General features: G+C 35.6%; 1 protein-coding gene across 1 annotated transcript; it reads left to right on the forward strand.

Annotated features, from left to right (window-relative positions):
- Window positions 1-6,430: 6,430 nt before the first annotated feature.
- On the forward strand, window positions 6,431-19,869 carry LOC141401965 (adhesion G-protein coupled receptor G6-like). Its single transcript, XM_073982557.1, has 3 exons — window positions 6,431-6,717; window positions 9,107-9,921; window positions 18,815-19,869. Exons 1-3 carry the CDS (start codon window positions 6,431-6,433, stop codon window positions 19,867-19,869), a joined length of 2,157 nt encoding a protein of 718 aa, XP_073838658.1.
- The last annotated feature ends 7,340 nt before the right edge of the window (window positions 19,870-27,209 follow it).

Raw genomic sequence — 27,209 nt, forward strand, 5'->3', positions numbered from 1 at the left:
CCCTTCAGAGGGGAAAGGGGGGAGAATGTTACGCTCGTGGTTTTTTAAAACACTCTTCGCAGCAGCACAAAGCTTTTTTTATTTTTGGCAACTTTCTCCATACAAGTGGATCCACTGTGCCATGGTTCAGAAAATTACCGCGAAGTCAGAGTTTATGACGTCGGGTGTTCTGTTAGTGTAAACAATGATAGGAAGCTGGTCTGAGCCAAGCTAAATAATTTATCAGACATTGTACGGTAATGGTGATATTTGACGAGCTGTTGCAATCTCCTCTTATCCTTATAGGGGCGTCTTCGTTCACCGCGTAATTATGTGGTCCAACGATGTGCCCCAGTCTGGTGATTGCCTAGAATGGAATAACTAAGCTCATGATAAACGTTCAAATTCCCCAAGTACCAGACGGATTTTGCCCTCCTAAAGTGAACTAATATCAGGTTTCCGAAAGTAGCTGAAGAGTTCATTTAATTAGTAGTTGATTGCTTTTAAAATTCTATAAAAAATACACCACCACCTTTGGTGGATATCAAAATTCATTAAAAAATTCAAGTTTCTCGACCTCTTTGGTGGATATAAAAATTCATTAAAAACCCCACGTTTCTTGGCCTTTAAATGACCTTTAAAAAATAAACGTTTTTGGCCTCCTTGCAATCATTTCCTTTTGTTTATTTGTTCTTGGACGTTAATGTTATTAAGAATTTTATTTATTTCTTAACTACTTCTTCTCATATACGATTATTTATTGGAAAATTTTCAAAATATTTCACTTGCATTTAATTGTAATAAGAAATATTTATTTATTTATTTAATAAAAATCCGCAACAAAAACTTCTATAGTAGAACCGCGATAATTCGTTCTCCGATAACTCGTAATCTTCGATAATTCGTAATAAACTGCCGGTCCCTTCAAGCCATTTCCTTCGCATTTTAACCTCGCTAAATCGAAAACCTCGATAATTCGTATAAAATGACCGGTTCCTTGGATTACGAATTATCGAGGTTCTACTGTAGTAACAAATCATTTCATCCTAAAGATTCGAGGTACAAAATTAAAAAATAACCAAAAGTACTGCATGCGACATCTATTGAGGATTTATGATAGTAGCCATATGGTTGGTGTATTCTCTGTTGGACGGTGGTTGTCTCAGCTGTAGCTGATAGTTACAATTTATTGCGTTAACAACCATCGCAAATTTGCTATTGCCCCTGTTTTTGTTTAGTCAGGTCATAAACACATATATTGACCGTTTTACAAGTTTTAGTTACGAGTTTTCTTTGCAGATGGTAGTAGCGAATGAATAGAATTGGTCCCTAACGTAATACAACAAAACATAATATAGACGCAGGAATGAAAGTATCCGTCGGCTTTGCCGACAGAGATATACTCTCAACCTATCTGAATTTAAACTATCATCTACGGACAGATCGAATGTATTTGGGGTCTTTTCAGAATTTTGTGACCCTGTTTGGACATTTGAACTTGCCTACAAAAATGTGGATTAGGATTAAAATTCAAAAGTGTTGCGGAGGAAGTACTTAAAGGAATGGACCGATATAGTCCATTACGAAAGTTGATCTTATTTTTGATAGATATCATAAATTTTGGACCAGAAAATCGATATCGGTCATTTCGGAAGTTAAACTAAATTTGGACAACATATTAGGATATCCAAAGTTTTGAGCAGGAGACATCGTGCATTCCATTTTGCATTTTTAGTGACATTTTTAAAACATTGAGGGAATAGTACCGGAAGTTGTTGCCCATCTTCGAACAGAGACTAAGTTTGGACAAAATATGACTAAAGCCAAATTTTGGACCAAATCGGTTGATCAGTTCGAGATTTATAGTGCTCTCCAGCGACTACATATAATGCTATGGGGTTTTTACACCTATCGTTTAATCCTACAGTTTTATCAAGAAGAATGGACTTGCCTCTGAAAAACTTTTACCTTCGTAATTGAGGCAGCGAATGTATATAGATAGAAATAAAAAGTGATTTGAGAGCAGGTCTTAAAGTGAACTTATCCGAAATTTTATGTTGGTGGTACGCAAAGGAGTGGGCAAATACAATCCATATTCAAAACTGATATACATCTTATAGATATATTAGAGCATGTAAAGTATGGACCACATCGGTCACTCCCTTCAAGACTTATCGTGCGCACAATTTTTCCCAACATTTTTGAATTTTTGTGGGGGAGGTGCCTGAAGGAGTGTACCGATATGGCTTATCTTCGAACTTAGGCTAAGTTTGGACAAAATATGACGGAGGTCAAATTTTGGACCAAATTGGCAGATCCGTTCGAGAGTTATCTTGCGCTCCAACCATTACATACGGTGTTATAGGGGTTTTTTTTGTACTTTTCAGGCTATTTTCTCAGGGAGTATGAATTTGCCCCAGATAAAACTTGCACCGTTGTATGGGGGGCGGTGAATACAAGATGCTGCAACAAACACCGAAGCGATTCGAGAGCTAGTCCTAAACTGAACTTTTCCGAAATTTTGTGCGGGAGGTACCCGAAGGAGTGGACCGATTGAGTCCTTATTGAAACCTCATCTATGCTTGGTAGAAATTTCACAAGTATGGACCACATCGGTTACTCCCTTCAAGAGTGGGCCGATATGGCCCATCTTCGAACTTAAACTAAGTTTGAACAAAATATTACGAAGGAGAGTTATCTTGGGCTCCAAACACTATTCAGGCTGCCATAAGGGTTTTTACACCTATCGGGCTGTTTTTTTCAAGATGTATGGACTTGCCACTGGAAAACTTTTACCATCATAATTAAGGCAGCGAATGCAAGTTGCTTCAATAGAAATCAAAGAAATTTTGTGTGGGAGGTACCTGAAACAGTGGACCGATTAAGTCTATATTAGAAATAGATATATTAGGATGTATAAAGTATGGATCAAAACGGTTCCACCCTTTAAGAGTTATGCTGCGCAAAAATTTTCAGAACATTTTCCAACTTTTGTTGGGAGGTACTGTAAGGAGTGGATCGATATAGCCCATCTTCGAACGTACACTAAGTTTAAACAAAATATTACGTAAACCATATTTTGGACCGAATCGGTTGATCCGTTCGAGTGTTATCGTGCGCTCCAGCCAGACAGACAGACGAACGGACATGGCTAAACCAACTCAAAATTGTCTGAAATGGATTTCGTCCAAACATACTTGGGGTCTAGAACCATTATTTCGATTAGGTAAATATAGCCCGTATGAAAGTGTATATACCCTCGTTAGCATAAACGCTGAGGGTATAAAAAGTATCAATAAAAGTTGAAATTAGCGACAACTTTATTTTGGTTATTAACCTACAAAAATTTAATTAATTACAGAAATTAGTTCATTATAATTTTACCGATTTTTGTAGGTAACTCGAAAAATGATTACAGAATTCCACTACTGAACTACCATGCGACGTGTCGAGCGTAGTATTACACGATACATACGCTATTCTTAGCCGAATACATTCATCGCCGAAAAACGGCATGTTCTGGTAAGGCACTGAATGATCCATAGATCTACTGTGTGGAAGGCGGTTATGCTTACGAGGGCAGTTCGGAAACTTCTTAGCCTAGCACAAAAAGGGCGCTATAAACAGAAAAAATTTAATTGTTTTGGAAACTTCCAACTATGTTATGAACACATGTTAAATTTTGTTTCGATCTGGCAACTCCTTCATATAACGGGTGTTTTTTAAGCTAGATAGAACTTTAAATTGTAAAAAGTAACACAAAAAATTAAATTTTGATGAAACTTTTTTTTATTTGTTTCAGTATACTCTGACAAATCATCATGAATAGACTTACGCCTGAACAACGCTACGAAATTATCCAAATTTCAGTCGTCGATTCGCGCAACTTATAGACGACTTCGTCATTTGTATGGCGTACATAATCGTTCATCTGAACAAGCCATTCGGGTTTGTTAATAAGCAAAATTGCCGCATATGGAGTGAGACCAATCCACAAGAGACCCTACAGACTCCATTACATCCAGAAAAATGCACCGTATGGTGCGGTTTTCACGCTGGTGGTATCATCGGACCTTATTTCTTCAAAAATGAGGCCGGAGCTCGCGTTACGGTCAATGGAGATCGTTACCGCACCATGATCAATAATTTTTTGTTTGAAAATATGGATGACATTGATCCGGAGGAGATGTGGTTTCAACAGGATGGCGCTACGTGCCATACGGCGAACGCAACCATCGACTTTTTGAAATCAAAATTTGGCGATAAGTTGATTTCGAGAAGTGGACCTGTCAATTGGCCTCCAAGTTCGTGCGATTTGACACCTTTCGATTATTTCCTGTGGGGCTACGTGAAGTCACTGGTTTATGCTGATAAACCAGCAACAATTGATGCCTTGGAGGCCAGCATTGTTCGTGTTATTCGTGACATACGGCCAGCAGTGCTTGAAAAAGTGGCCAAAAATTGGACGTCCAGAATGCACTTCGTCAAGAACAGCCGCGGTGCCCATATGCCCGAAATCATTTTCAAATGTTATTGTCAAGTTTGATCTTTCGAATAAAAAAAAAAATTTGATTACAATTTAATTTTTTGTGTTATTTTTTACAATTTCAAGTTCTATCGGGCTTAAAAAAACACCCTAGAAACAGGTGTTCAAAAAAGACGCATCCGCAATTTTTTTACAATGGAAAAATTAGAAATGCGTGCTGTCATTAAATATTTACATAAAAAAAGTTTATCGGGACAAGAAATTCATAATGATATGGTGAATGTGTTAGGTGAAAGTGATCCATCATATGCAAAGTAAAAAATTGGGTTGCTGAATTCAAACGTGGTCGTACATGCATTGAAGATGAACCACGTAGTGGACGTCCAAAAACAGCAACAACAACAGAAATTGTAGCCAAAGTGCATGATATGGTAATAAATGATCGACGAATAAAAGTGCGTGAAATTGCTAATATCATGGGCATCTCAAATGATCGAGTCCATTTAATTTTGCATGAAGAACTACAGATGAAAAAGCTTTCTGCAAGATGGGTGCCGCGTTTGTTAACAGTCGATCAAAACGCATAAGAATGAACATTTCTCAAGCTTGTTTGGATCGTTTTAAGCGAAATAAAATGGATTTTAAGCGTCGTTTCATAACTGTTGATGAGACATGGATCCACCACTATACTCCAGAGACAAAAGAACAATCCAAACAATGGACTGAAGCTGGAGGAAGTGCCCCAAAGAAGGCAAAAACAAGTCAATCGGCTGGTAAGGTTATGGCAACGGTTTTTTGGGACTTCAAAGGTATTTTATTGATTGACTATCTGCAAAAGGGTAAAACAATAAATTCAGAGTACTATTGCAACCTTTTGGAACAATTAAATGTACAAATTCGAGAAAAACGTCCTGGCTTAGAACACAAAAAAATAATTTTTCATCAATACAACGAACCAGCGCACAAGAGTGTTTTAACAATGGCTAAAACCACCCACCTTATTCTCCTGATTTAGCTCCCAGTGACTTTTACTTGTTCCCAAATCTAAAAAATCGTTGCTGGCAAGCGTTTTACCTCAAATGAAGATGCAATTACAGTTGTAAACCACTATTTTGAAGACCTTGAGGAAAACTATTTTAATCAAGGGATAGAATTGCTAGAAAAGCGTTGGACTAAGTGTATTGAAGTTTCAGAAGATTATATTATACATTTGAGGTTGGGTTATTTGTTTATTTTAAAAATGTAACCACACTTGGAAATTGGAAAATTTTGTGGTGGAATGCGTACAAATATCAGATTGTATTATTGGTTATGTACTTCATATAAAAATACACAATCTTAACAAAAGCTATCAGTCACATTTAGTTACTCATAGATATCGTTAATAAATTATAATAATTTCGAAAAAATGCCTCCTCTGCGGCTTTTCCTATTTATAACTATTTGTTTTGTTGCCTCTGGTACTAAGGAGTTTTGGGAAAAGGAAATATATGAAACTAAACTTTATACGAACAAAATTAGTGAAACGACTGCCTATGAACTTGCAATCAGTACTCCTGCTCCAGATGGGGGTATTCGTGAAATCCGTGGTATAGGCTCTGCTTCTACGGTGCTTCCTCTTCAAAGAAAATTTAAAGGCATTGAGAAAAATGCTAAAAATTATACTAAGAGTTCCCGAAATATTGAGAGAGTTAATGTATTGGATCGTAATAAAAGATCCACCATAAACCAGTGTAATGAAGAATCATTTGAGAACTGCTACTCCAGGAACCTAAATAGGGATACTTTTATCGTTAGATCTATCAACAAATGACCTACAACGGTTATCGGAGAATTCGCAATGCCCGTACGCATGTTCTTGAATAGAACAGGTTTGCCTTTAGGTAGAAAGTGTTCCTATAACAATACCACCCATAGTGCCGAATGGAAAATCTGGATCCAACTAACACATGCTTAAAAGATCAAATGGGTCAGCCTTTACATCGAAAGTGTCTTTACAACAATAAAACACACAGTGCCGAATGGGAAAAGCTGGATTCACATATTGAATGCTTACATGAAATCATTTTAATGTTTCCCGAAGATCACAACTTTACTGAGGACAATACTACAATTTATAAAAAGAATCCCCGAGATATTGAGGGAGTTGAATTATTGGATCGTAATAATGTATCCATAACAAAACAGTGTAAAGAAGAATCATTTGATTACTACCTCACGCACAACCTAAGTAGTAACATTGCTAAAGTTAGGTATGCCAATAAATGGCCCACAGCGGACATCGGATAATTCGCAAAGCCTATATATGTGTATACCTGCTTGAATACAATGCGTTTGCCTTCGCGGCGAAAATGTTTGTATAACAGCAAAACCCATAGTACCGAGTGGGAAACACTGGGTCCAATTATCAAATGCTTACATGAGAGGTAGGGTTTTCGGTTAATCGAAATTTTAAATTTTTTAAAAAATCGGTTTTCGGTTTTCTAAAACCACTTCATACAACTTTCGTTAAGAAATCGTTACGATTTGGGATCCGACATCGATCATAGCGTCCGAATTTTGTTCCGATTTCGTACGATTGGTTTGCTGGGTACCCTCGTTACCATAAATGCTGAGGGTTTAAACAATCGGTGGCAATAAGTGGGTTAAGAGATAGAGAGAGAAATAACAAAATGACATTAGGGTGGCTCTTGTTGTGTTGTAAGTAATTAAATAACATGAATATTATAAATAATTAATAACATGATAAGTAGACAGCGGAATTTTATGCAACCCCTAGTTTTGGTTCGATTCATATGAAATTTAGGGACTGGGCATATTTTTGGCTTCTGATTAAATTGCAATCATGATATATGATATATGCAAAATTATGTAAAAAAAAAAAATTACATATTTTCTTATGCAACTAATATTTTAATAAAGGTACAAATATGTTTGTATGTACAATTTTTCTTTCAGACAAGTCAATAAAATAGAGAAATGTATAACCACAGCCTCAACCTTTAAAATACCGAAAATCGGGAGGTATCGTTCTATGGGGGCTATATGAAGGTTTGAACCTAAACCAACAAATTTTAGTTGGAAAGTTGTTTACCCACTAGGAAGACTTAATACATAATTTCATCCATTTTGGAGGAATATTGAGACAACAACCTTCAAAACACCCGAAATCGGGAGGTATCGTACTATGGGGGCTATATGAAGACGTGGACCTATACCGACAAATTTCAGGTGGAAAGTGTTATACCCCAAAGGAAGACTTAATACCAAATTTCACCTATTTCGAAAGGAATACTGAGGCCACAACCTTCTAAATACCAGAAATCCGGAGGAACCGTTTTATGGAGGATATGTGAAGACGTGGACCTATATCGAGAAAATTCAGGTGGAAAGTTGTATACCCCAACTAAGACTTAATACCAAATTTCAGCCATTTCGGAGGGATATTGAGGCCACAACCTTCAAAATACAGAAATCCGGAGAAAAGAAACCGAAAATCGGCAGGTACCGTTCTATGGGGACTATATGAAGACGTGGACCTATGCGGACAAATTTCAGGTTAAAGTTTCATACGCCCTAACGAAGACTGAATACCACATTTCAGCCATTTCGGTGGGATTTTTAGACCACAAATCCCTGTATATATTTTTGCATATGCTCATTTTATGCAAATATGTAAAATATGTCAAAATATGCACGATATGCAAAAATTCGTTTTATTTTGTGATAAAACGCGTTTCCGTCTAATCAGATTTTTTCTACGGCCATCATGACCATATATGCATTTGCATAGGATTCCAACATAAATATCAATGCAAAACGAAAGAAATTTTATAAAATATACAATTTTAACAAAAATTGCAATAATTTCCAAAATTTCACATTGACACAAAAGCCAGAACTTTCCAATTATATTTAATATATTATATTATGTTTGGAAATAACTCAGTTATCTGCAAACAAATGATGTGTTTAAAACCCTGTGGTGACAAAGCGACTGCAACGCTTTGGTTTATTTTTACAACGTAACCAAACTTTTAATAGAAAAATATTGTGGTGGGATATGAATGTATATTCTTGTATAAAAAAAGCAAAACTCGACAAAGTCCATCAGTCGTATTTAGAAACTCATAGATATCGCTATTTGGTGTTTGGTTAATAAATTGTCATAAAATCAAGAAATATGCCCCTGCGGCTATTCATTCTTATAAGTGTTTCTTTTGCTGTCACTGGTACGAAGGTGTTTTGCAAAAAAGAGTTATTTGAAACAAAATTTCATACGAAAGAAGTTAATGAAACGAAAGCAATTGATGTCCTTGCAATCTGGTCTCCATCTCCTGGTGGTATTTTTCAAATCCACGGTTTATGCTCTGCATCTACGGGACTACCTTTTCAACGAAAATGTAACGGCACTGAGAACAATTCTAAAATTTTTTCGAGGAATTCCCGAGATATTCATAGCGTTGAACTTTTGGATTGTAATAAAATATCCATAATAAAACAGTGTAAAGAAGAATTATTTCAAAACAAACACAACAATAAATGGCCCACAACGGATATGGGAGAGTTCGCAAACCCTATAAATGTCTGCTTAAATTCAGCTGGTTTGCCTTTACGTCGAAAGTGCATTTATAACAATAGAACCCATAGTGCAGAATGGGAAAAGCTGGATACAAATATCGAATGCTTAAAAGACATCAATGTCAATAGCAATGCTATAAAGAAAAACTCTAAAATTCATCTGAAGAATTCCACCACAAAACAGTGTAAAGAAGAATCATTTGAACACTTTTACATTACGAAAAACAAGGTTACCGTTAGGTCTAACAATAAATGGCCCACAACGGACATCGGAGAGTTCGCAATGCCAATAAATATTTGCTTGAATACAACTGGTTTGCCTCTACGTCGAAAGTGCTTTTATAACAATAAGACCCATAGTGCCGAATGGGAAAAGGTGGATCCAAAAATCAAATGCTTAAAAGATATCAAAGAACACATTGTTACCAACGATCTCAACGAACTTTACCAAAAGGTTAAAAAAGAAAATGCCACAGCGACTATAGATAGCGTGGATGTAAGCACAAGGTTGACTAATATCCTGTCCAGAAATAATACGCAACGAATAGCAAGCGATCTCGACATCAGTACAAATATCCTAGGGTTGTTGACCTTTAGCGACAAAACGGTATCAATGGCAACCCGCGTGGTAGGCATTACTAATCTGTTAATGCAATCTGATGAGAGTGCTGTACTTAATGCTCGAGCTATAAATACACCAAAGCATCTACTGCGCACTGTAGAGACCTATTTCGATGCGATGACGAATGTCTTTATGCCCAACACTACCGACTGTTTGGACTTAAAGGATGGTGTAAAATATTTTATTGAAAATTCTACCAGCGTTTTTTATATATATCCCGCCTGTAGTAACGTCTCGGGTATTGCCATATACAGTAAATCTTCTGGTTCGGTCGCAATGCGCTATGACAAACATACAAACACCCATTTCAAGTATTTATATCTAAACGAAACGTTAGATGATTTAATTAAAGAACCGAATATTGTTGTCGCTGTTTATTTTCCTGAAAATGTATGGAGTGAATTAAGCAAAGAATACTCGAAAAAGGATAAGAAAGAACTAGGATTTCATATTTCATTATATAAAAATCCAAACTTTTTTATTGGAAGCAAAAATCGAGCGCCGAATACTGTTGTTTTAAGGGTGTCGATACCAGGATATACAGGTAAATATGAATATTTAATTTAATGCGTTATATTTATGGTCGCAACGACAGAAATTAGGGCTGGGATGGAGTATTAATTTTGATTTTCAGTATTACAAAATAGCTTGTTATTGCCTTTGTGCCTTTCATCTTTGACATCCTAAATACGATTAATCGAAATAAGTTTCAGACAATTCTGGGTCAATTTAGCCCTACCCGCCCGACTTTTGTATGGCTGGAGTGGACAATAACTCCCAAGCAATTGGGTCCCAAAATTTACTTTCTTACATTTTTACCAAACTTATCGATCCACTCCTTCCGGCATCTTTCCCACAAAAATAAATATCCACGCCTTGTTCGGGAAAAAGTGGCTTGAAAAATTCTTTAAAATATCCACGCCTTGTTTGGGAAAAAGTGGCTTGAAAAATTCTTTAAAATATCCACGCCTTGTTTGGGAAAAAGTGGCTTGAAAAATTCTTTAAAATATCCACGCCTTGTTTGGGAAAAAGTGGCTTGAAAAATTCTTTAAAATATCCACGCCTTGTTTGGGAAAAAGTGGCTTGAAAAATTCTTTAAAATATCCACGCCTTGGTTGGGAAAAAGTGGCTTGAAAAATTCTTTAAAATATCCACGCCTTGGTTGGGAAAAAGTGGCTTGAACAATTCTTTAAAATATCCACGCCTTGGTTGGGAAAAAGTGGCTTGACAATATCTTTAAAATACCCACGCCTTGGTTGGGAAAAAGTGGCTTGAAAAATTCTTTAAAATATCCACGGCTTGGTTGGGAAAAAGTGGCTTGAAAAATTCTTTAAAATATCCACGGCTTGGTTGGGAAAAAGTGGCTTGAAAAATTCTTTAAAATATCCACGGCTTGGTTGGGAAAAAGTGGCTTGAAAAATTCTTCAAAATATCCACGACTTGGTTGGGAAAAGATGGCTTGAAAAATTCTTTAAAATATCCACGACTTGGTTGGGAAAAAGTGGCTTGAAAAATTCTTTAAAATATCCACGGCTTGGTTGGGAAAAAGTGGCTTGAAAAATTCTTCAAAATATCCACGACTTGGTTGGGAAAAAGTGGCTTGAAAAATTCTTTAAAATATCCACGCCTTGGTTGGGAAAAAGTGGCTTGAAAAATTCTTTAAAATATCCACGCTTTGGTTGGGAAAAAGTGGCTTGAAAAATTCTTTAAAATATCCACGCCTTGGTTGGGAAAAAGTGGCTTGAAAAATTCTTTAAAATATCCACGCCTTGGTTGGGAAAAAGTGGCTTGAAAAATTCTTTAAAATATCCACGCCTTGGTTGGGAAAAAGTGGCTTGAAAAATTCTTTAAAATATCCACGCCTAGGTTGGGAAAAAGTGGCTTGAAAAATTCCTTAAAATATCCACGCCTTGGTTGGGAAAAAGTGGTTTGAAAAATTCTTTAAAATATTCACGCCTTGTTTGGGAAAAAGTGGCTTGAAAAATTCTTTAAAATATTCACGCCTTGGTTGGGAAAAAGTGGCTTGAAAAATTCTTTAAAATATCTACGCCTTGGTTGGGAAAAAGTGGCTTGAAAAATTCTTTAAAATATTTACGCCTTGGTTGGGAAAAAGTGGCTTGAAAAATTCTTTAAAATATCCACGCCTTGGTTGGGAAAAAGTGGCTTGAAAAATTCTTTAAAATATCCACGCCTTGGTTGGGAAAAAGTGGATTGAAAAATTCTTTAAAATATCCACGCCTTGGTTGGGAAAAAGTGGCTTGAAAAATTCTTTAAAATATCCACGCCTTGGTTGGGAAAAAGTGGCTTGAAAAATTCTTTAAAATATTTACGCCTTGGTTGGGAAAAAGTGGCTTGAAAAATTCTTTAAAATATCCACGCCTTGGTTGGGAAAAAGTGGCTTGAAAAATTCTTTAAAATATCCACGCCTTGGTTGGGAAAAAGTGGATTGAAAAATTCTTTAAAATATCCACGCCTTGGTTGGGAAAAAGTGGCTTGAAAAATTCTTTAAAATATCCACGCCTTGGTTGGGAAAAAGTGGCTTGAAAAATTCTTTAAAATATCCACGCCTTGGTTGGGAAAAAGTGGCTTGAATAATTCTTTAAAATATTCACGCCTTGGTTGGGAAAAAGTGGCTTGAAAAATTCTTTAAAATATCCACGCCTTGGTTGGGAAAAAGTGGCTTGAAAACATCTTTAAAATATCCACGCCTTGGTTGGGAAAAAGTGGCTTGAAAAATTCTTTAAAATATCCACGCCTTGGTTGGGAAAAAGTGGCTTGAAAAATTCTTTAAAATATCCACGCCTTGGTTGGGAAAAAGTGGCTTGAAAAAATCTTTAAAATATCCACGCCTTGGTTGGGAAAAAGTGGCTTGAAAAAATCTTTAAAATATCCACGCCTTGGTTGGGAAAAAGTGGCTTGAAAAAATCTTTAAAATATCCACGCCTTGGTTGGGAAAAAGTGGCTTGAAAAAATCTTTAAAATATCCACGCCTTGGTTGGGAAAAAGTGGCTTGAAAAATTCTTTAAAATATCCACGCCTTGGTTGGGAAAAAGTGGCTTGGAAAATTCTTTAAAATATCCAAGCCTTGGTTGGGAAAAAGTGGCTTGAAAAATTATTTAAAATATCCACGCCTTGGTTGGGAAAAAGTGGCTTGAAAAATTCTTTAAAATATCCACGCCTTGGTTGGGAAAAAGTGGCTTGAAAAATTCTTTAAAATATCCACGCCTTGGTTTGGGAAAAAGTGGGTTGAAAAATTCTTTAAAATATCCACGCCTTGGTTGGGGAAAAGTGGCTTGAAAAATTCTTTAAGCTATCCACGCCTTGGTTTGGGAAAAAGTGGCTTGAAAAAATTCTTTAAAATATCCACGCCTTGCTTGGAAAAAAGTGGCTTGAAAAATTCTTTAAAATATCCACGTTTTGGTTGGGAAAAAGTGGCTTGAAAAATTCTTTAAAATATCCACGCCTTGCTGGGAAAAATTGGCTTGAAAACTTCTTTAAAATATCCACGCCTTGTTGGGAAAAAGTGGCTTAAAAACTTCTTTAAAATATCCACGCCTTGCTGGGAAAAAGTGGCTTAAAAACTTCTTTAAAATATCCACGCCTTGGTTGGGAAAAAGTGGCTTGAAAAATTCTTTAAAATATCCAAGGCGTGTTGGGAAAAAGTGGCTTGAAAAATTCTTTAAAATATCCACGCCTTGGTTTGGAAAAAGTGGCTTGAAAAATTCTTTAAAATATCCACGCCTTGGTTGGGAAAAAGTTGCTTGAAAAATTCTTTAAAATATCCAAGCCTTGGTTGGCAAAAAGTGGCTTGAACAATTTTTTAAAATATCCACGCCTTGGTTGGGAAAAAGTGGCTTGAAAAATTCTTTAAAATATCCACGGCTTGGTTGGGAAAAAGTGGCTTGAAAAATTCTTCAAAATATCCACGACTTGGTTGGGAAAAAGTGGCTTGAAAAATTCTTTAAAATATCCACGCCTTGGTTGGGAAAAAGTGGCTTGAAAAATTCTTTAAAATATCCACGCTTTGGTTGGGAAAAAGTGGCTTGAAAAATTCTTTAAAATATCCACGCCTTGGTTGGGAAAAAGTGGCTTGAAAAATTCTTTAAAATATCCACGCCTTGGTTGGGAAAAAGTGGCTTGAAAAATTCTTTAAAATATCCACGCCTTGGTTGGGAAAAAGTGGCTTGAAAAATTCTTTAAAATATCCACGCCTAGGTTGGGAAAAAGTGGCTTGAAAAATTCCTTAAAATATCCACGCCTTGGTTGGGAAAAAGTGGTTTGAAAAATTCTTTAAAATATTCACGCCTTGTTTGGGAAAAAGTGGCTTGAAAAATTCTTTAAAATATTCACGCCTTGGTTGGGAAAAAGTGGCTTGAAAAATTCTTTAAAATATCTACGCCTTGGTTGGGAAAAAGTGGCTTGAAAAATTCTTTAAAATATTTACGCCTTGGTTGGGAAAAAGTGGCTTGAAAAATTCTTTAAAATATCCACGCCTTGGTTGGGAAAAAGTGGCTTGAAAAATTCTTTAAAATATCCACGCCTTGGTTGGGAAAAAGTGGATTGAAAAATTCTTTAAAATATCCACGCCTTGGTTGGGAAAAAGTGGCTTGAAAAATTCTTTAAAATATCCACGCCTTGGTTGGGAAAAAGTGGCTTGAAAAATTCTTTAAAATATTTACGCCTTGGTTGGGAAAAAGTGGCTTGAAAAATTCTTTAAAATATCCACGCCTTGGTTGGGAAAAAGTGGCTTGAAAAATTCTTTAAAATATCCACGCCTTGGTTGGGAAAAAGTGGATTGAAAAATTCTTTAAAATATCCACGCCTTGGTTGGGAAAAAGTGGCTTGAAAAATTCTTTAAAATATCCACGCCTTGGTTGGGAAAAAGTGGCTTGAAAAATTCTTTAAAATATCCACGCCTTGGTTGGGAAAAAGTGGCTTGAATAATTCTTTAAAATATTCACGCCTTGGTTGGGAAAAAGTGGCTTGAAAAATTCTTTAAAATATCCACGCCTTGGTTGGGAAAAAGTGGCTTGAAAACATCTTTAAAATATCCACGCCTTGGTTGGGAAAAAGTGGCTTGAAAAATTCTTTAAAATATCCACGCCTTGGTTGGGAAAAAGTGGCTTGAAAAATTCTTTAAAATATCCACGCCTTGGTTGGGAAAAAGTGGCTTGAAAAAATCTTTAAAATATCCACGCCTTGGTTGGGAAAAAGTGGCTTGAAAAAATCTTTAAAATATCCACGCCTTGGTTGGGAAAAAGTGGCTTGAAAAAATCTTTAAAATATCCACGCCTTGGTTGGGAAAAAGTGGCTTGAAAAAATCTTTAAAATATCCACGCCTTGGTTGGGAAAAAGTGGCTTGAAAAATTCTTTAAAATATCCACGCCTTGGTTGGGAAAAAGTGGCTTGGAAAATTCTTTAAAATATCCAAGCCTTGGTTGGGAAAAAGTGGCTTGAAAAATTATTTAAAATATCCACGCCTTGGTTGGGAAAAAGTGGCTTGAAAAATTCTTTAAAATATCCACGCCTTGGTTGGGAAAAAGTGGCTTGAAAAATTCTTTAAAATATCCACGCCTTGGTTTGGGAAAAAGTGGGTTGAAAAATTCTTTAAAATATCCACGCCTTGGTTGGGGAAAAGTGGCTTGAAAAATTCTTTAAGCTATCCACGCCTTGGTTTGGGAAAAAGTGGCTTGAAAAAATTCTTTAAAATATCCACGCCTTGCTTGGAAAAAAGTGGCTTGAAAAATTCTTTAAAATATCCACGTTTTGGTTGGGAAAAAGTGGCTTGAAAAATTCTTTAAAATATCCACGCCTTGCTGGGAAAAATTGGCTTGAAAACTTCTTTAAAATATCCACGCCTTGTTGGGAAAAAGTGGCTTAAAAACTTCTTTAAAATATCCACGCCTTGCTGGGAAAAAGTGGCTTAAAAACTTCTTTAAAATATCCACGCCTTGGTTGGGAAAAAGTGGCTTGAAAAATTCTTTAAAATATCCAAGGCGTGTTGGGAAAAAGTGGCTTGAAAAATTCTTTAAAATATCCACGCCTTGGTTTGGAAAAAGTGGCTTGAAAAATTCTTTAAAATATCCACGCCTTGGTTGGGAAAAAGTTGCTTGAAAAATTCTTTAAAATATCCAAGCCTTGGTTGGCAAAAAGTGGCTTGAACAATTTTTTAAAATATCCACGCCTTGGTTGGGAAAAAGTGGCTTGAAAAATTCTTTAAAATATCCACGCCTTTGTTGGGAAAAAGTGGCTTAAAAAATTCTTTAAAATATTCACGCCTTGGTTGGGAAAAAGTGGCTTGAAAAATTCTTTAAAATATCCACACTTTGGTTGGGAAAAAGTGGCTTGAAAAATTCTCTAAAATATCTACGCCTTGGGAGGGAAAAGGTGGCTTGAAAAATTCTTTAAAATATCCAGGCCTTGCACGATGGGGCCAATAGCAGGTTTTTGAGTCAAAAAGTCAATTTTTGAAGTGATCAATTTGAAAAAAATAATAACGGATTTCGATTGCCAACACCCTGAATCACTAAAAATAAAAAAAATAAATCAATCTGGTAACATCACATAGCGACATTCTGATCTGGCAATGGTGACATATTTTCTTATGCATCATTTTCCGACATTCATTATAAATAAGTAGTGAAAACATTTTCGGCGCCAAAAAGAACATTTCAACATTTTTATATTTTTTAAACATGGAAAGCTCTTCAATGGGTATGTAAAAGAAGATAGTGTTAACAAATAATAACAATGTTATGTGTGGTAAATGTATTTTTGAGTTAAGATGTTATGTCTTTTTTGGAGTATTTTGCTTTGTTTTCCATGTGTTCTCTGGAGTATAACTTTTGAGATCTAGGTAGATCTAGGATATTATATATATGTGGTGAAAGGTATTAATGTGTACTATCATTTTGTGAAAAAATTAGCTGAGCCCAGCTGCGCCTTTTCATAAAAATCTGGTTCCAGATGTCGTAATACTTAAAAATATGGATATTTTTATGTTTTGGTTGGAGAATAATCGGAAACCCATTTCGGATTTCGGAAAATTTTAATAGATGTATATAATAATATATAATTTCCAAGATATCGCAGACAAACTTTGGCTTTTGTGGCGGAATCTTATCCGATTTTTACTAAATTTGGAACCTTGTTTTATTACCTTATAACAAACCACAGACAAAACCATGAAATTTGAACATATGTATATAGGGGAGCTATTTCTATATCTGAACCGATTTCAATATGACTTGAAAAACTTATTTTTAGTCCGAATTCCGTAACATTTTCCAAATGTTATTGTAATTTGATGGAATTTGCATGCTTGGTCAATCATTTGCCTGAAATCGGGCGAACATACACATATATGGGAGCTATATCCAATTCTGAACCGATTTCAATATGATTTGCCAAAAATGTTTCTACACCAAAATCCGTCACACATTTCAAATTTCATCAAGATTGGACATACATAGCGGGATTGGTGACCAAATACCTAAAATCGAGTGAAAATATATATGGGAGCAATATCAAAATCTGAACCGATTTCAATATAACTTGGCAAACTTATTTGTAGTTCTTATTCCGCGGTATTTCCTAAATCGCATAACAATTGGGCAGAATTTGCGTGTTTGGTCCATCAATTGCTTGAAATCGGACGAACATATACACGGGAGCTATATGTATATATGAACCGATATGAACCAAATTTGGCATATTAGTTTCTAAGCCCATTATAAACATCTGTACAAAATTTGGAAGGTCAAGCTTGCCCCAGTGATTTGTTGCCTCGAAAACCTCTCATTGGCCCCATCGTGCCTTGCTTGGGAATGTGGCTAGAAAAAATTTTTAAAACATCTATGCCTTGTTTGGGAAAAAGTGTCTTGAACAATTCTTTAAAATATCCACGCCTTGGTTGGGAAGAAGTGGCTTGAAAATATCCACGCCTTTGTTGGGAAAAAGTGTCTTGAAAAATTATTTAAAATATCCACGCCTTGGTTGGGAACAAGTGTCTTGAAAAATTCTTTAAAATATCCACGTCTTCGTTGGGAAAAAGTGTCTTGAAAATTTCTTTAAAATATACACGCCTTGGTGGGGAAAAAGTGTCTTGAAAAATTATTTAAAATATCCACGCCTTGGTTGGGAAAAAGTGGCTTGAAAAATTCTTTAAAATATCCACGCCTTGGTTGGGAACAAGTGGCTTGAAAAATTCTTTAAAATATCCACGTCTTGGTTGGGAAAAAGTGTCTTGAAAATTTCTTTAAAATATCCACGCCTTGGTGGGGAAAAAGTGTCTTGAAAAATTATTTAAAATATCCACGCCTTGGTTGCGAAAAAGTGGCTTGAAAAATTCTTTAAAATATCCACGCCTAGGTTGGGAAAAAGTGGCTTGAAAAATTCTTTAAAATATCCACGCCTTGGTTGTGAAAAAGTGGCTTGAAAAATTCTTTAAAATATCCACGCCTTGGTTGGGAAAAAGTGGCTTGAAAAATTCTTTAAAATATCCACGCCTTGGTTGGGAAAAAGTGGCTTGAAAAATTCTTTAAAATATCCACGCCTTGGTTGGGAAAAAGTGGCTTGAAAAATTCTTTAAAATATCCACGCCTTGGTTGGGAAAAAGTGGCTTGAAAAATTCTTTAAAATATCCACGCCTTGATTGGGAAAAAGTGGCTTGAAAAATTCTTTTAAATATCCACGTCTTGGTTGGGAAAAAGTGGCTTGAAAAATTCTTTAAAATATCCACGCCTTGGTTGGGAAAAAAGTGACTTGAAAAATTCTTTAAAATATCCACGCTTTGGTTGGGAAAAAGAGGCTTGAAAAATTCTTTAAAATATCCACGCCTTGGATGAGAAAAAGTGGCTTGAAAAATTCTTTAAAATATCCACGCCTTGGTTGGGAAAAAGTGGCTTGAAAAATTCTTTGGTTGGGAAAAGATGGCTTGAAAATTTCTTTAAAATATCAAGGCCTTGGTTAGGAAAATTCTTTAAAATATCCACGCCTTGGTTGGGAAAAAGTGGCTTAAAAAATTCTTTAAAATATCCACGCCTTGATTGCGAAAAAGTGGCTTGAAAAATTCTTTGTTTGACAATATGTTAATTATTGAAAAAAACTGTTTTATAATACTAAAATAACAATATTTTTAATTTCAGAAACATTACCTGGCCATATACCATATATTTTCAACAATATTGAAACGGAGAAGGAAAATCCATTGCAATGTGGCTCGTTTATCCATGGCTATTGGTCTCTGAGTAAGCTGAGTAATATCAACTCGGGAAATGTGGCTGTGTGTGAAATGAATAATCTGCATTTTGGATGTCTTATCGGCAAGAAGTCGAAAACATATAAAATCAATGATGTTCTAAGTATAATCGTCGGTTTTAGTGAAGATATTATTACCATAGTAGGTTGTATTCTATCGTTGTTTGGTTTATCGGCAATATGGTTGACAGCTCTTTGCTGCAAGCAGTGGCGTAGCAAGCATTCGAATTTATTGTTGCTAAATATTTGTTTGATTTTGACGTTAATTATGACATATTTCCTCTTTATAAATGTAACAGAAATGCGTCAGAATTTGTTAGACAAATTCAATATTGACTATTGCATTGTTGAAGGAGCATTTTTACAATATTCTATTTTAGTTCTTTTTCTTTGGATGCTAATCATCGGAATCTTAATGTATCGACGATATGCTACCGTATTAAATAATTACTATGTCTGGCCAATGGATTGTGTGATATATGCTCTATGTGCTTGGGGTCTACCGGTTATACCCACACTGTTGGTTTGGTTGCTGGATCCCGATTCGTATGTTCCAGTTTCAGAGAGTGCTTCGATTAACAACAACATTTGTTATCTCTCTGGTAGGAGTTTCTACTTTGGCGTCTTTATACCCATGCTTGTTATATGCACAGTCAACATTAGTATATTCTTCTATATTATTTATGGTTTTTATTGCCGGACTGCGAAAGATTATAGACATAAAAAAGATGGTAGGGACTTTATTTTGCATCTTCGTTTAGCTATCCTCTTATTTTTCTTACTGGGTTTAACGTGGTTTTTTGGTATTTTGGCATATATGCAGGAAAATGAATTGTTGTCGTGTCTATTTTGTTTAACTTCGACGCTACAGGGATTTGTTTTATTTGTCTTTTGTGTGATAATTGATAAGACCACTAGGCAATATTGGCAATATTTTTGTTAGAAAAACAAGAACATGAATACTTATACATTTCTGTATATTTTTATAATAATAATAATAAAAAAAAAAACAAAAAAATAACTATATTTGATGCTAATATTTAAATAAAAATGAATAATTTATTTAATTTTTTAATCGAGCTTTATGATCTATTATGCAAGTGAAAAAGGAAAGCCGACGATTCGAACCCACATACCCACCACTATGTGACATGCATGTTTTGTCTTCGGTAAAGACTCTTCAGACATATCGGATGTGGAGCGGCTTCGATGTCCTCGAACTTTTCTTCTTTCAAATGCATTTTCGTTTTGTATTTTACAACAACAATGAGGATTTTCCCATTTAGTTGTGCTTTCATGACAAACGCTTAGCGCTGCCTTTGAAAGTTACGAGTTAGGCTCTGAACGCTAACACGCCGTGACAACACTTTTTTCCTGTGTTTTTCAAGGACGTGGGTTCAAACCCCAGCCTGGCTCAGCTGATTTTATTTTATTTGAAAATTTTTGCCTTTTTTAGGCGAAGATCATTTTTTTAAGATTAATTTTTTTAATTTTTTAAAAAAATGATCTTCGCCTAAAAAAGGCAAAAATTTTCAAATGAATAATTTATATTGACAATTAAGAGAACACTATAGTCGGACTGGGCCGACTTTGCTTTTTGTCATTTACTTGCCGCGGAAAATACCACATTTTGTAAAGTTACTCCATCAAATGACATGGAAGCATGCTGGAATGATTCCTTAATCCTCACACAGGATAAGACATGATCAGCCAATTAAAGTAGAACTAGGCAGGGGAGCTTCCGCGACTGGGGCACATATGCCAGCACGCGATTACCTAAAGGAGATCTATATTAATAAAAGAGTAAAGTGATTGACTGACTGACTGACTTAATGATTCATCAACCCCCAGACCAAACGTCTGAAGTCTTGGTTCGAAGGTGCCAGATAAGGCTGGGTTATTGGAAATTCGAACTGGAAGGGTACGAAAAGTACTAAAAGGTACTAAATATGGTACCATTTGTATTTGGTGAACCGGTTTAACTAGAACTTTGAAATGTGGAATGAAGGTCACTGATGGAGTGTAGGAAAGATGTACTAACGGGTTTTTAGAAATTCGAACTATAAGTGTACAAAAAGTACTAAAGTGTACTAAATTTGGTGCCAATTCGTATTTTGTGATCGGGTAAAGTTTAAAGGTTGAAATTTGGTGTGAGAATCAAGATTAAAGGGTATGGTTGACATAAGGAGGTGGTTTAGGAAAAGTGTACACATGTGTACGAAAAGTACTAAATGGTACTAAATTTGGTACAATTATGATTTGTGCGAACGGATAGAGCTATAATCCTGAAATTTTGAACTAAGGCTACTGTTGGAGAGTAAAATGGAAGTAGTTTTGAAAATTCGTACTTATGGGTACGAAAAGTACTAAATGGTACTAAATTTGGTATAATTACGATTTGGGCAAACGGATAGAGTTGGAATCCTGAAATTTTGAACTAAGGCTACTGTTGGAGAGTAAAATGGAAGTAGTTTTGAAAATTCGTACTTATGGGTACGAAAAGTACTAAATGGTACTAAATTTGGTACAATTACGATTTGGGCGAACGGATAGAGCTGGAATCCTGAAATGTTTGAATTAAAGCAAAGGTTGGAGGGTAGCATGGAAGTAGTTTTGAAAATTCGTACTTATGGGTACGAAAAGTACTAAATGGTACTAAATTTGGTACACTTATGATTTGGGCAAACGGATAGAGTTGGAATCCTGAAATTTTGAACTAAGGCTACTGTTGGAGAGTAAAATGGAAGTAGTTTTGAAAATTCGTACGTATGGGTACGAAAAGTACTAAATGGTACCACATTTGGTACAATTACGATTTGGGCGAACGGATAGAGCTGGAATCCTGAAATCTTTGAATTAAAGCAAAGGTTGGAGGGTAGCATGGAAGTAGTTTTGAAAATTCGTACTTATGGGTACGAAAAGTACTAAATGGTACTAAATTTGGTACAATTACGATTTGGGCGAACGGATAGAGCTGGAATCCTGAAATTTTTGAATTAAAGCAAAGATTGGAGGGTAGCATGGAAGTAGTTTTGAAAATTCGTACTTATGGGTACGAAAAGTACTAAACGGTACTAAATTTGGTACAATTACGATTTGGGCGAACGGATAGAGCTGGAATCCTGAAATTTTATGGGCACAAAATATACCAAATGGTACAATTTGGATATGAGTGCACCGATTGCGCTGGAATCCTGTTTTTTGGAATTAAGGTTACTGTTGAAGTGAAGGATGAGGATTGGAATCTGTATTCTTTGGATTTAGGGTGAGTATTGATGTGCAAAGTTGGTCTCGCTGTTAATTTGTAAGGGTGAGATACTGCTGATCTTTTTGAAAATCGAACTAAAGAGGTACGAACAGTACTAAAATAACAATAAATATTAATTAAAATTGGTATTAGTGCAATAAAATTTTCAGTGTTTGCCATTTCCATATTAAATATTGTTTATTTGTTTTTTATATCCTTTCCGCATACGAAGTAGCGGGCACTTTGCTAGTATGCTATAAAATGTTAATATCATGGGGTCGGAATCAGGACACTATCGATCAATATGTTCTGATACCATTTCAGCCGTCCAGGTGGTGAACATTGTGGCAGTGGATTGAGCGGCAGATATATTTATATTTCCCACATGGAAGAACTTCACTATGTATGTCACCAACCAGGGAAGTAGTGATAAATGCGTCCCGACACCATCTTTTGCAACTTTATACAAAAATACTTAAAAAAATACCATTTCGGCAATATGAGTGGCTAACGAGAAATAAAGGGCACTTGTCAAATACTCAACACCAGGTTCATATAGTAGCTTAAGTATTACCACTAAGGTGATTTTGCGCTTCGTATGACATCTGCTACACCAACTTCATAAATTGTGGTGGTACGTTCTTGGCTGACAGAGCTCTTATACAGCATATCGCATTACTACTCTTCGATCTGTCACTGCCAACATAATCGTTAAATTGCCAGTTGAAAAAAGCGCATTTCTATAAGCTCATGATTTAACCACTTTTTCCGCTTCTGCTCGCCCACTAACCCATTGACAGTGTTCGTCAAGCTCAACTGCTGGTTCCGTCGCCTCTGCTAGGAAATTTGGTCTTATTCATTTATTTAATCAGCAGATCTTTAGCAGATGCAGTTTAATGATATCCAGCAAAATTCCCTCAGCTACCTGAGAGTCTTAGTGACCGAAGGCTCTGAGCTGAGCAGATCTCTGAAGCGGTAATTGTTAAATTATCTTGTAGCAAATTCATCCTTGTCAAGCTTCCCCATGGTTCAGAAAATTACAGCGAAGTCAGAGTTTATGACGTCGGGTGTTCTGTTAACGTAAACAATTATAGTAAGCTATCTGAGCCAAGCGAAATGATTTATGAGACATCACAATGGTGATGTCTGACGAGCTGTTGCAATCTTCTGTTATCCTTATAGGGGCGTCTTCGTTAACCATGCACTTATGTGGAGTTATCAATTTGCACAGCCAACGATGTGCCCTAGTCTGGTGTGGATATCAAGTTTATCGAGCTCTTTGGCATTAAAAAATTAACGTTTCTTGACCTCTTTGGTGGATTTCAAAATTCATTAAAAAATCCACGTTCTTTAATGATGATAAATTAAATTAATGATCATTTAAAAAATCCACGTTTTTTGCCCTCTTTGATGTCCCACGGTCGCAGTGTTGCCTGATATCCCCACTCCCCCAATTGACCCGCTTCGCATCAATAGATTAAAGTCCCAAAGAAAACAAAGATAATCCGACAAAAATTTTATACCCTCAGCCTTTAGACTAGAAGGGTATATACACTTTGATACGAAACTCTCGAACAATTCAACCGATTTGAACTAAATTTTGGGTATCGTAATATTTTGTCCAAACTTAGTATAAGTTCGAAGATGGGCCATATCGGTAGACTCCTTCTGGTACCTCCCCACAAAAGTTCAAAAAGTTTCTGTAAAATGGTCTGAACGATAACTCTCGAAGGGAGCAATCGATTTGGTCAAAACTTTGCACATCGTATTATTTCTTCCATATATAGATCTGGTTCGAATATGAACTATATCTCCACTCCTTCGGGTACCTCCCACACAAAATTCGGATAAAGTGAAGTTTAAGGGCTCCTCTCGGATGGTTTTGCAATTTTTTCAGTAAGTTTTCCTTGCCTCTCCCTTTATGACGGTACAATTTTTTTTCTTGCGGAAGTCCATACTTCCTGTGATATTGGCCTAAAAGCTCCAAGAAACCCTGACGGCACCAACCAAAATGGCAAATCCGCAAGATAATCCTTGCAGGGAGTTTTTGATTGATGCAGGCTTTGCACCTCGTATTATTTCATCCAGTCATGTATCAGATTGGAATATGGATTGTATAGGTCCACTCCTTCGAGTACCTTCCACACAAAATTCGGATAAAGTGAAGTTTATGAGCTCCTCACGGATCGTTTTGAAATTTTTTTCAGTAATTTTTTTTTGTGGCTCGCTTTGCGACGGTACAATTTTTTGCCGGAGTAAGTCAATAATTCCTGAGATATTGGCCTAAAAGCTCCAAGAAACCCTGACGGCACCAACCAAAATGGCAAATCCGCAAGATAATCCTCGCAGGGAATTTCTGATTGGTGCAAGCTTTGCACATCCTATTATTTCATCCAGTCATGTATCAGGTTGGAATATGGATTGTGGAGTTTAAGAGCTCCTCTCGCATCGTTTTGACTCTTTTTCAGTAGATTGTTGGAGCGGCCTCATTTACAGTGGTACATTTTGTTCCGGAGTAAGTCAATACTTCCTAAGATAATGACTAGACATCGGATTTTGCATATTTGCATATTTTTTAATAATAAAAATACGAAGATTCTGATTGGTCCAAAATTCGTTTCAAAGAAATCTAAATTCAATGGCAGGGTCATATTTTGTATTTATTTTGCATATTTGCATATTTTGCATATGCACAAAATATGCAAAAAATATGCAAAATATGCAAAAAATATGCAAAATATGCAAAAAATATGCATAATATGCAAAAAATATGCAAAATATGCAAACAGTTTTTGGCCGAAAATCGTCATAAAAGTCGTAAAATTGACAATTAAAGTTGGAAAAAATCATCAAAGCAACTTCAAAGTGTCGTAAATTAAGAATATTGGCCGTTTAAGGTCGCTTTTTTAGCAGAATATTATGCTATTGAGACCCCTTACCATAGTGTGGATTTAAAAATATGGTTATATGTATATTGTAATACCATTTTTTTTATTATTAACCTATTAAAAAATATAAAATTTGTTAGAAATATTTTATGTAAATTTAAATATTTTCTTTGTCTTAATTTGTTGCATTAGTCTGGTTTTAACTCAAAGGGAAAACATCGATGTCGGATTTTTTATGCCGCACTCCCCTAAAGTGTTTATTTAGTTCGGTTAGATTTTAAGATTGTTAAAGTTTGAGCACCATTGGAATATGTTAACACATGCCACTGGGGCCTCGTAATTATGAAAATCTCGATTTTTTGGCTATTTGACGACTTCAGCGACCCATATCTATGAAACGGTTAAAGTTATTTGCCCGTGTTATGCATTAAATTAAATGCCATACTATTCTTAACAATTCTTGCCGAAAAAACTAAATACGTAAGTAGTACTGAATTCAAGATAATTAACCTAATGTCCTGAAAACGCCTTAGGTTGAAAATTGAATCTATTGTGAAAAAACCCTTATTACAGTGTTTTATTTAATTTATTTTGGTGTCTGTTTAGTTCAAATCTAGTAACTTATTTTCCACACAGTTGTAGTTGACCAATCGAACTAACTTTGCACACTTTTCAGACTTGGATGACAATACATGAATATGAAACCAAAACCAATATGGATCCATTTTTTCTTAGAGCCCCCATATAGCGGTAACACCCGATTTAAAGTATTTTAAGGATTTTGTTTTAATTTTTAGGCCGAATTGGCATTTCAGGTTTCCAAAGGTACAGAAACTTCCTCACCAACAATTTTGGACTCAGGTCAAGGTTTTGGTATAGCCCCTATATAACGGTACAACACGATTTCAGGTATTTTAAAGTTTTTGTCTACATTTTCGGCCTAAATTGGGCAAAAAAAAAAATTAAATGCTGAAAAGTTAAAAATAAAAAATAGTTAAAAAAATAAGTTACAGTGTTTTATTTATAAATGCACTTAAAACTAGAAAATAATTTTTAATGATGAAATCTCTCAAATAAAACGCTTGCATTTGAATTAAAAATTGTGGCAATATTTGAGAGAATTATTTTCTAGTTTTAAGTGCTTTTATAAATAAAACATTGTAACTTAATTTTTTTATTATTTTTTATTTCTTCCCATATTATCAATTTTTGGGAATGAAAACAAATGTCTTTTACATTTTGTTCATATTTAAATTTATTTAAGGGACTGACATAATGTGATTTTCTGGGTAAAGCTGGGTACACATTGTCAGTTTTGAATAACAGCTTTATTGTTGCTTGCTAGTGTGGCCGTTCATTTTAGTCATTCATCATGCAACCACCAAACATTTTGTGGTTGCTGGACGGTTGGACAGTTATCGATAATTGCAAAAAATCGTCATTCGAAACTGACAATGTTTACTGTACTTAAAGATGACTATTTGGTGATGAACTCGACTCTTTGATCTGCTATGTCGTTCACAAGTTGTTTACCATCCTTTATCCTTCCTGGTAATTGATGTTCTGTGGTCAAGTTGCAGGATCTTTTTCAAGAAATTCGGAGTTAATGCTTAATCTCTTGAACAACAAGTAAGTATCCCCTGTAATAACGTCTGGTAGACTTTTCTGGGAATTTCGGCAGTTGTTCTTTTGTTAGTTTGGTTTTTATACCCTCCACCATAGGATGGGGGTATATTAAGTTTGTCACTACGTTTGTAACTACTCGAAATAATCATTGTAGACCCCACAAAGTATATATATTCTTGATCAGCGTGCAATTCTACATCGATATAGCCATGTCCGTCCGTCTGTCCGTCTGTCCGTCTGTGGAAATCACTCTAGCGTCCGAACGGATTGACGTAGGTTGATGAAATTTTGGGAAAGTATGTTATATTTACGTAGGACTTTTGGTATTGAAAGCGGGCTATGTAGGTCCACGCTTTCGTATAGCCCCCATACAAAATGACGCGTGACGCGTCGTCGTTTTAAGGAATTTTTAAGATATTTGGCCCATTTTACCGCCGAATTGGTTGTAATTTGGTATTTTGTGTCTCCAGAGGCCAAAAAATATTCCTACCAAAGTTGGGTTATATAGGTCCACGTTTTGGT

The sequence above is a fragment of the Musca autumnalis genome, unplaced genomic scaffold (assembly GCF_047663935.1).
Source record: "Musca autumnalis isolate F117 unplaced genomic scaffold, ASM4766393v1 scaffold_4, whole genome shotgun sequence".
Classification (NCBI taxonomy): Eukaryota; Metazoa; Arthropoda; class Insecta; order Diptera; family Muscidae; genus Musca; species Musca autumnalis.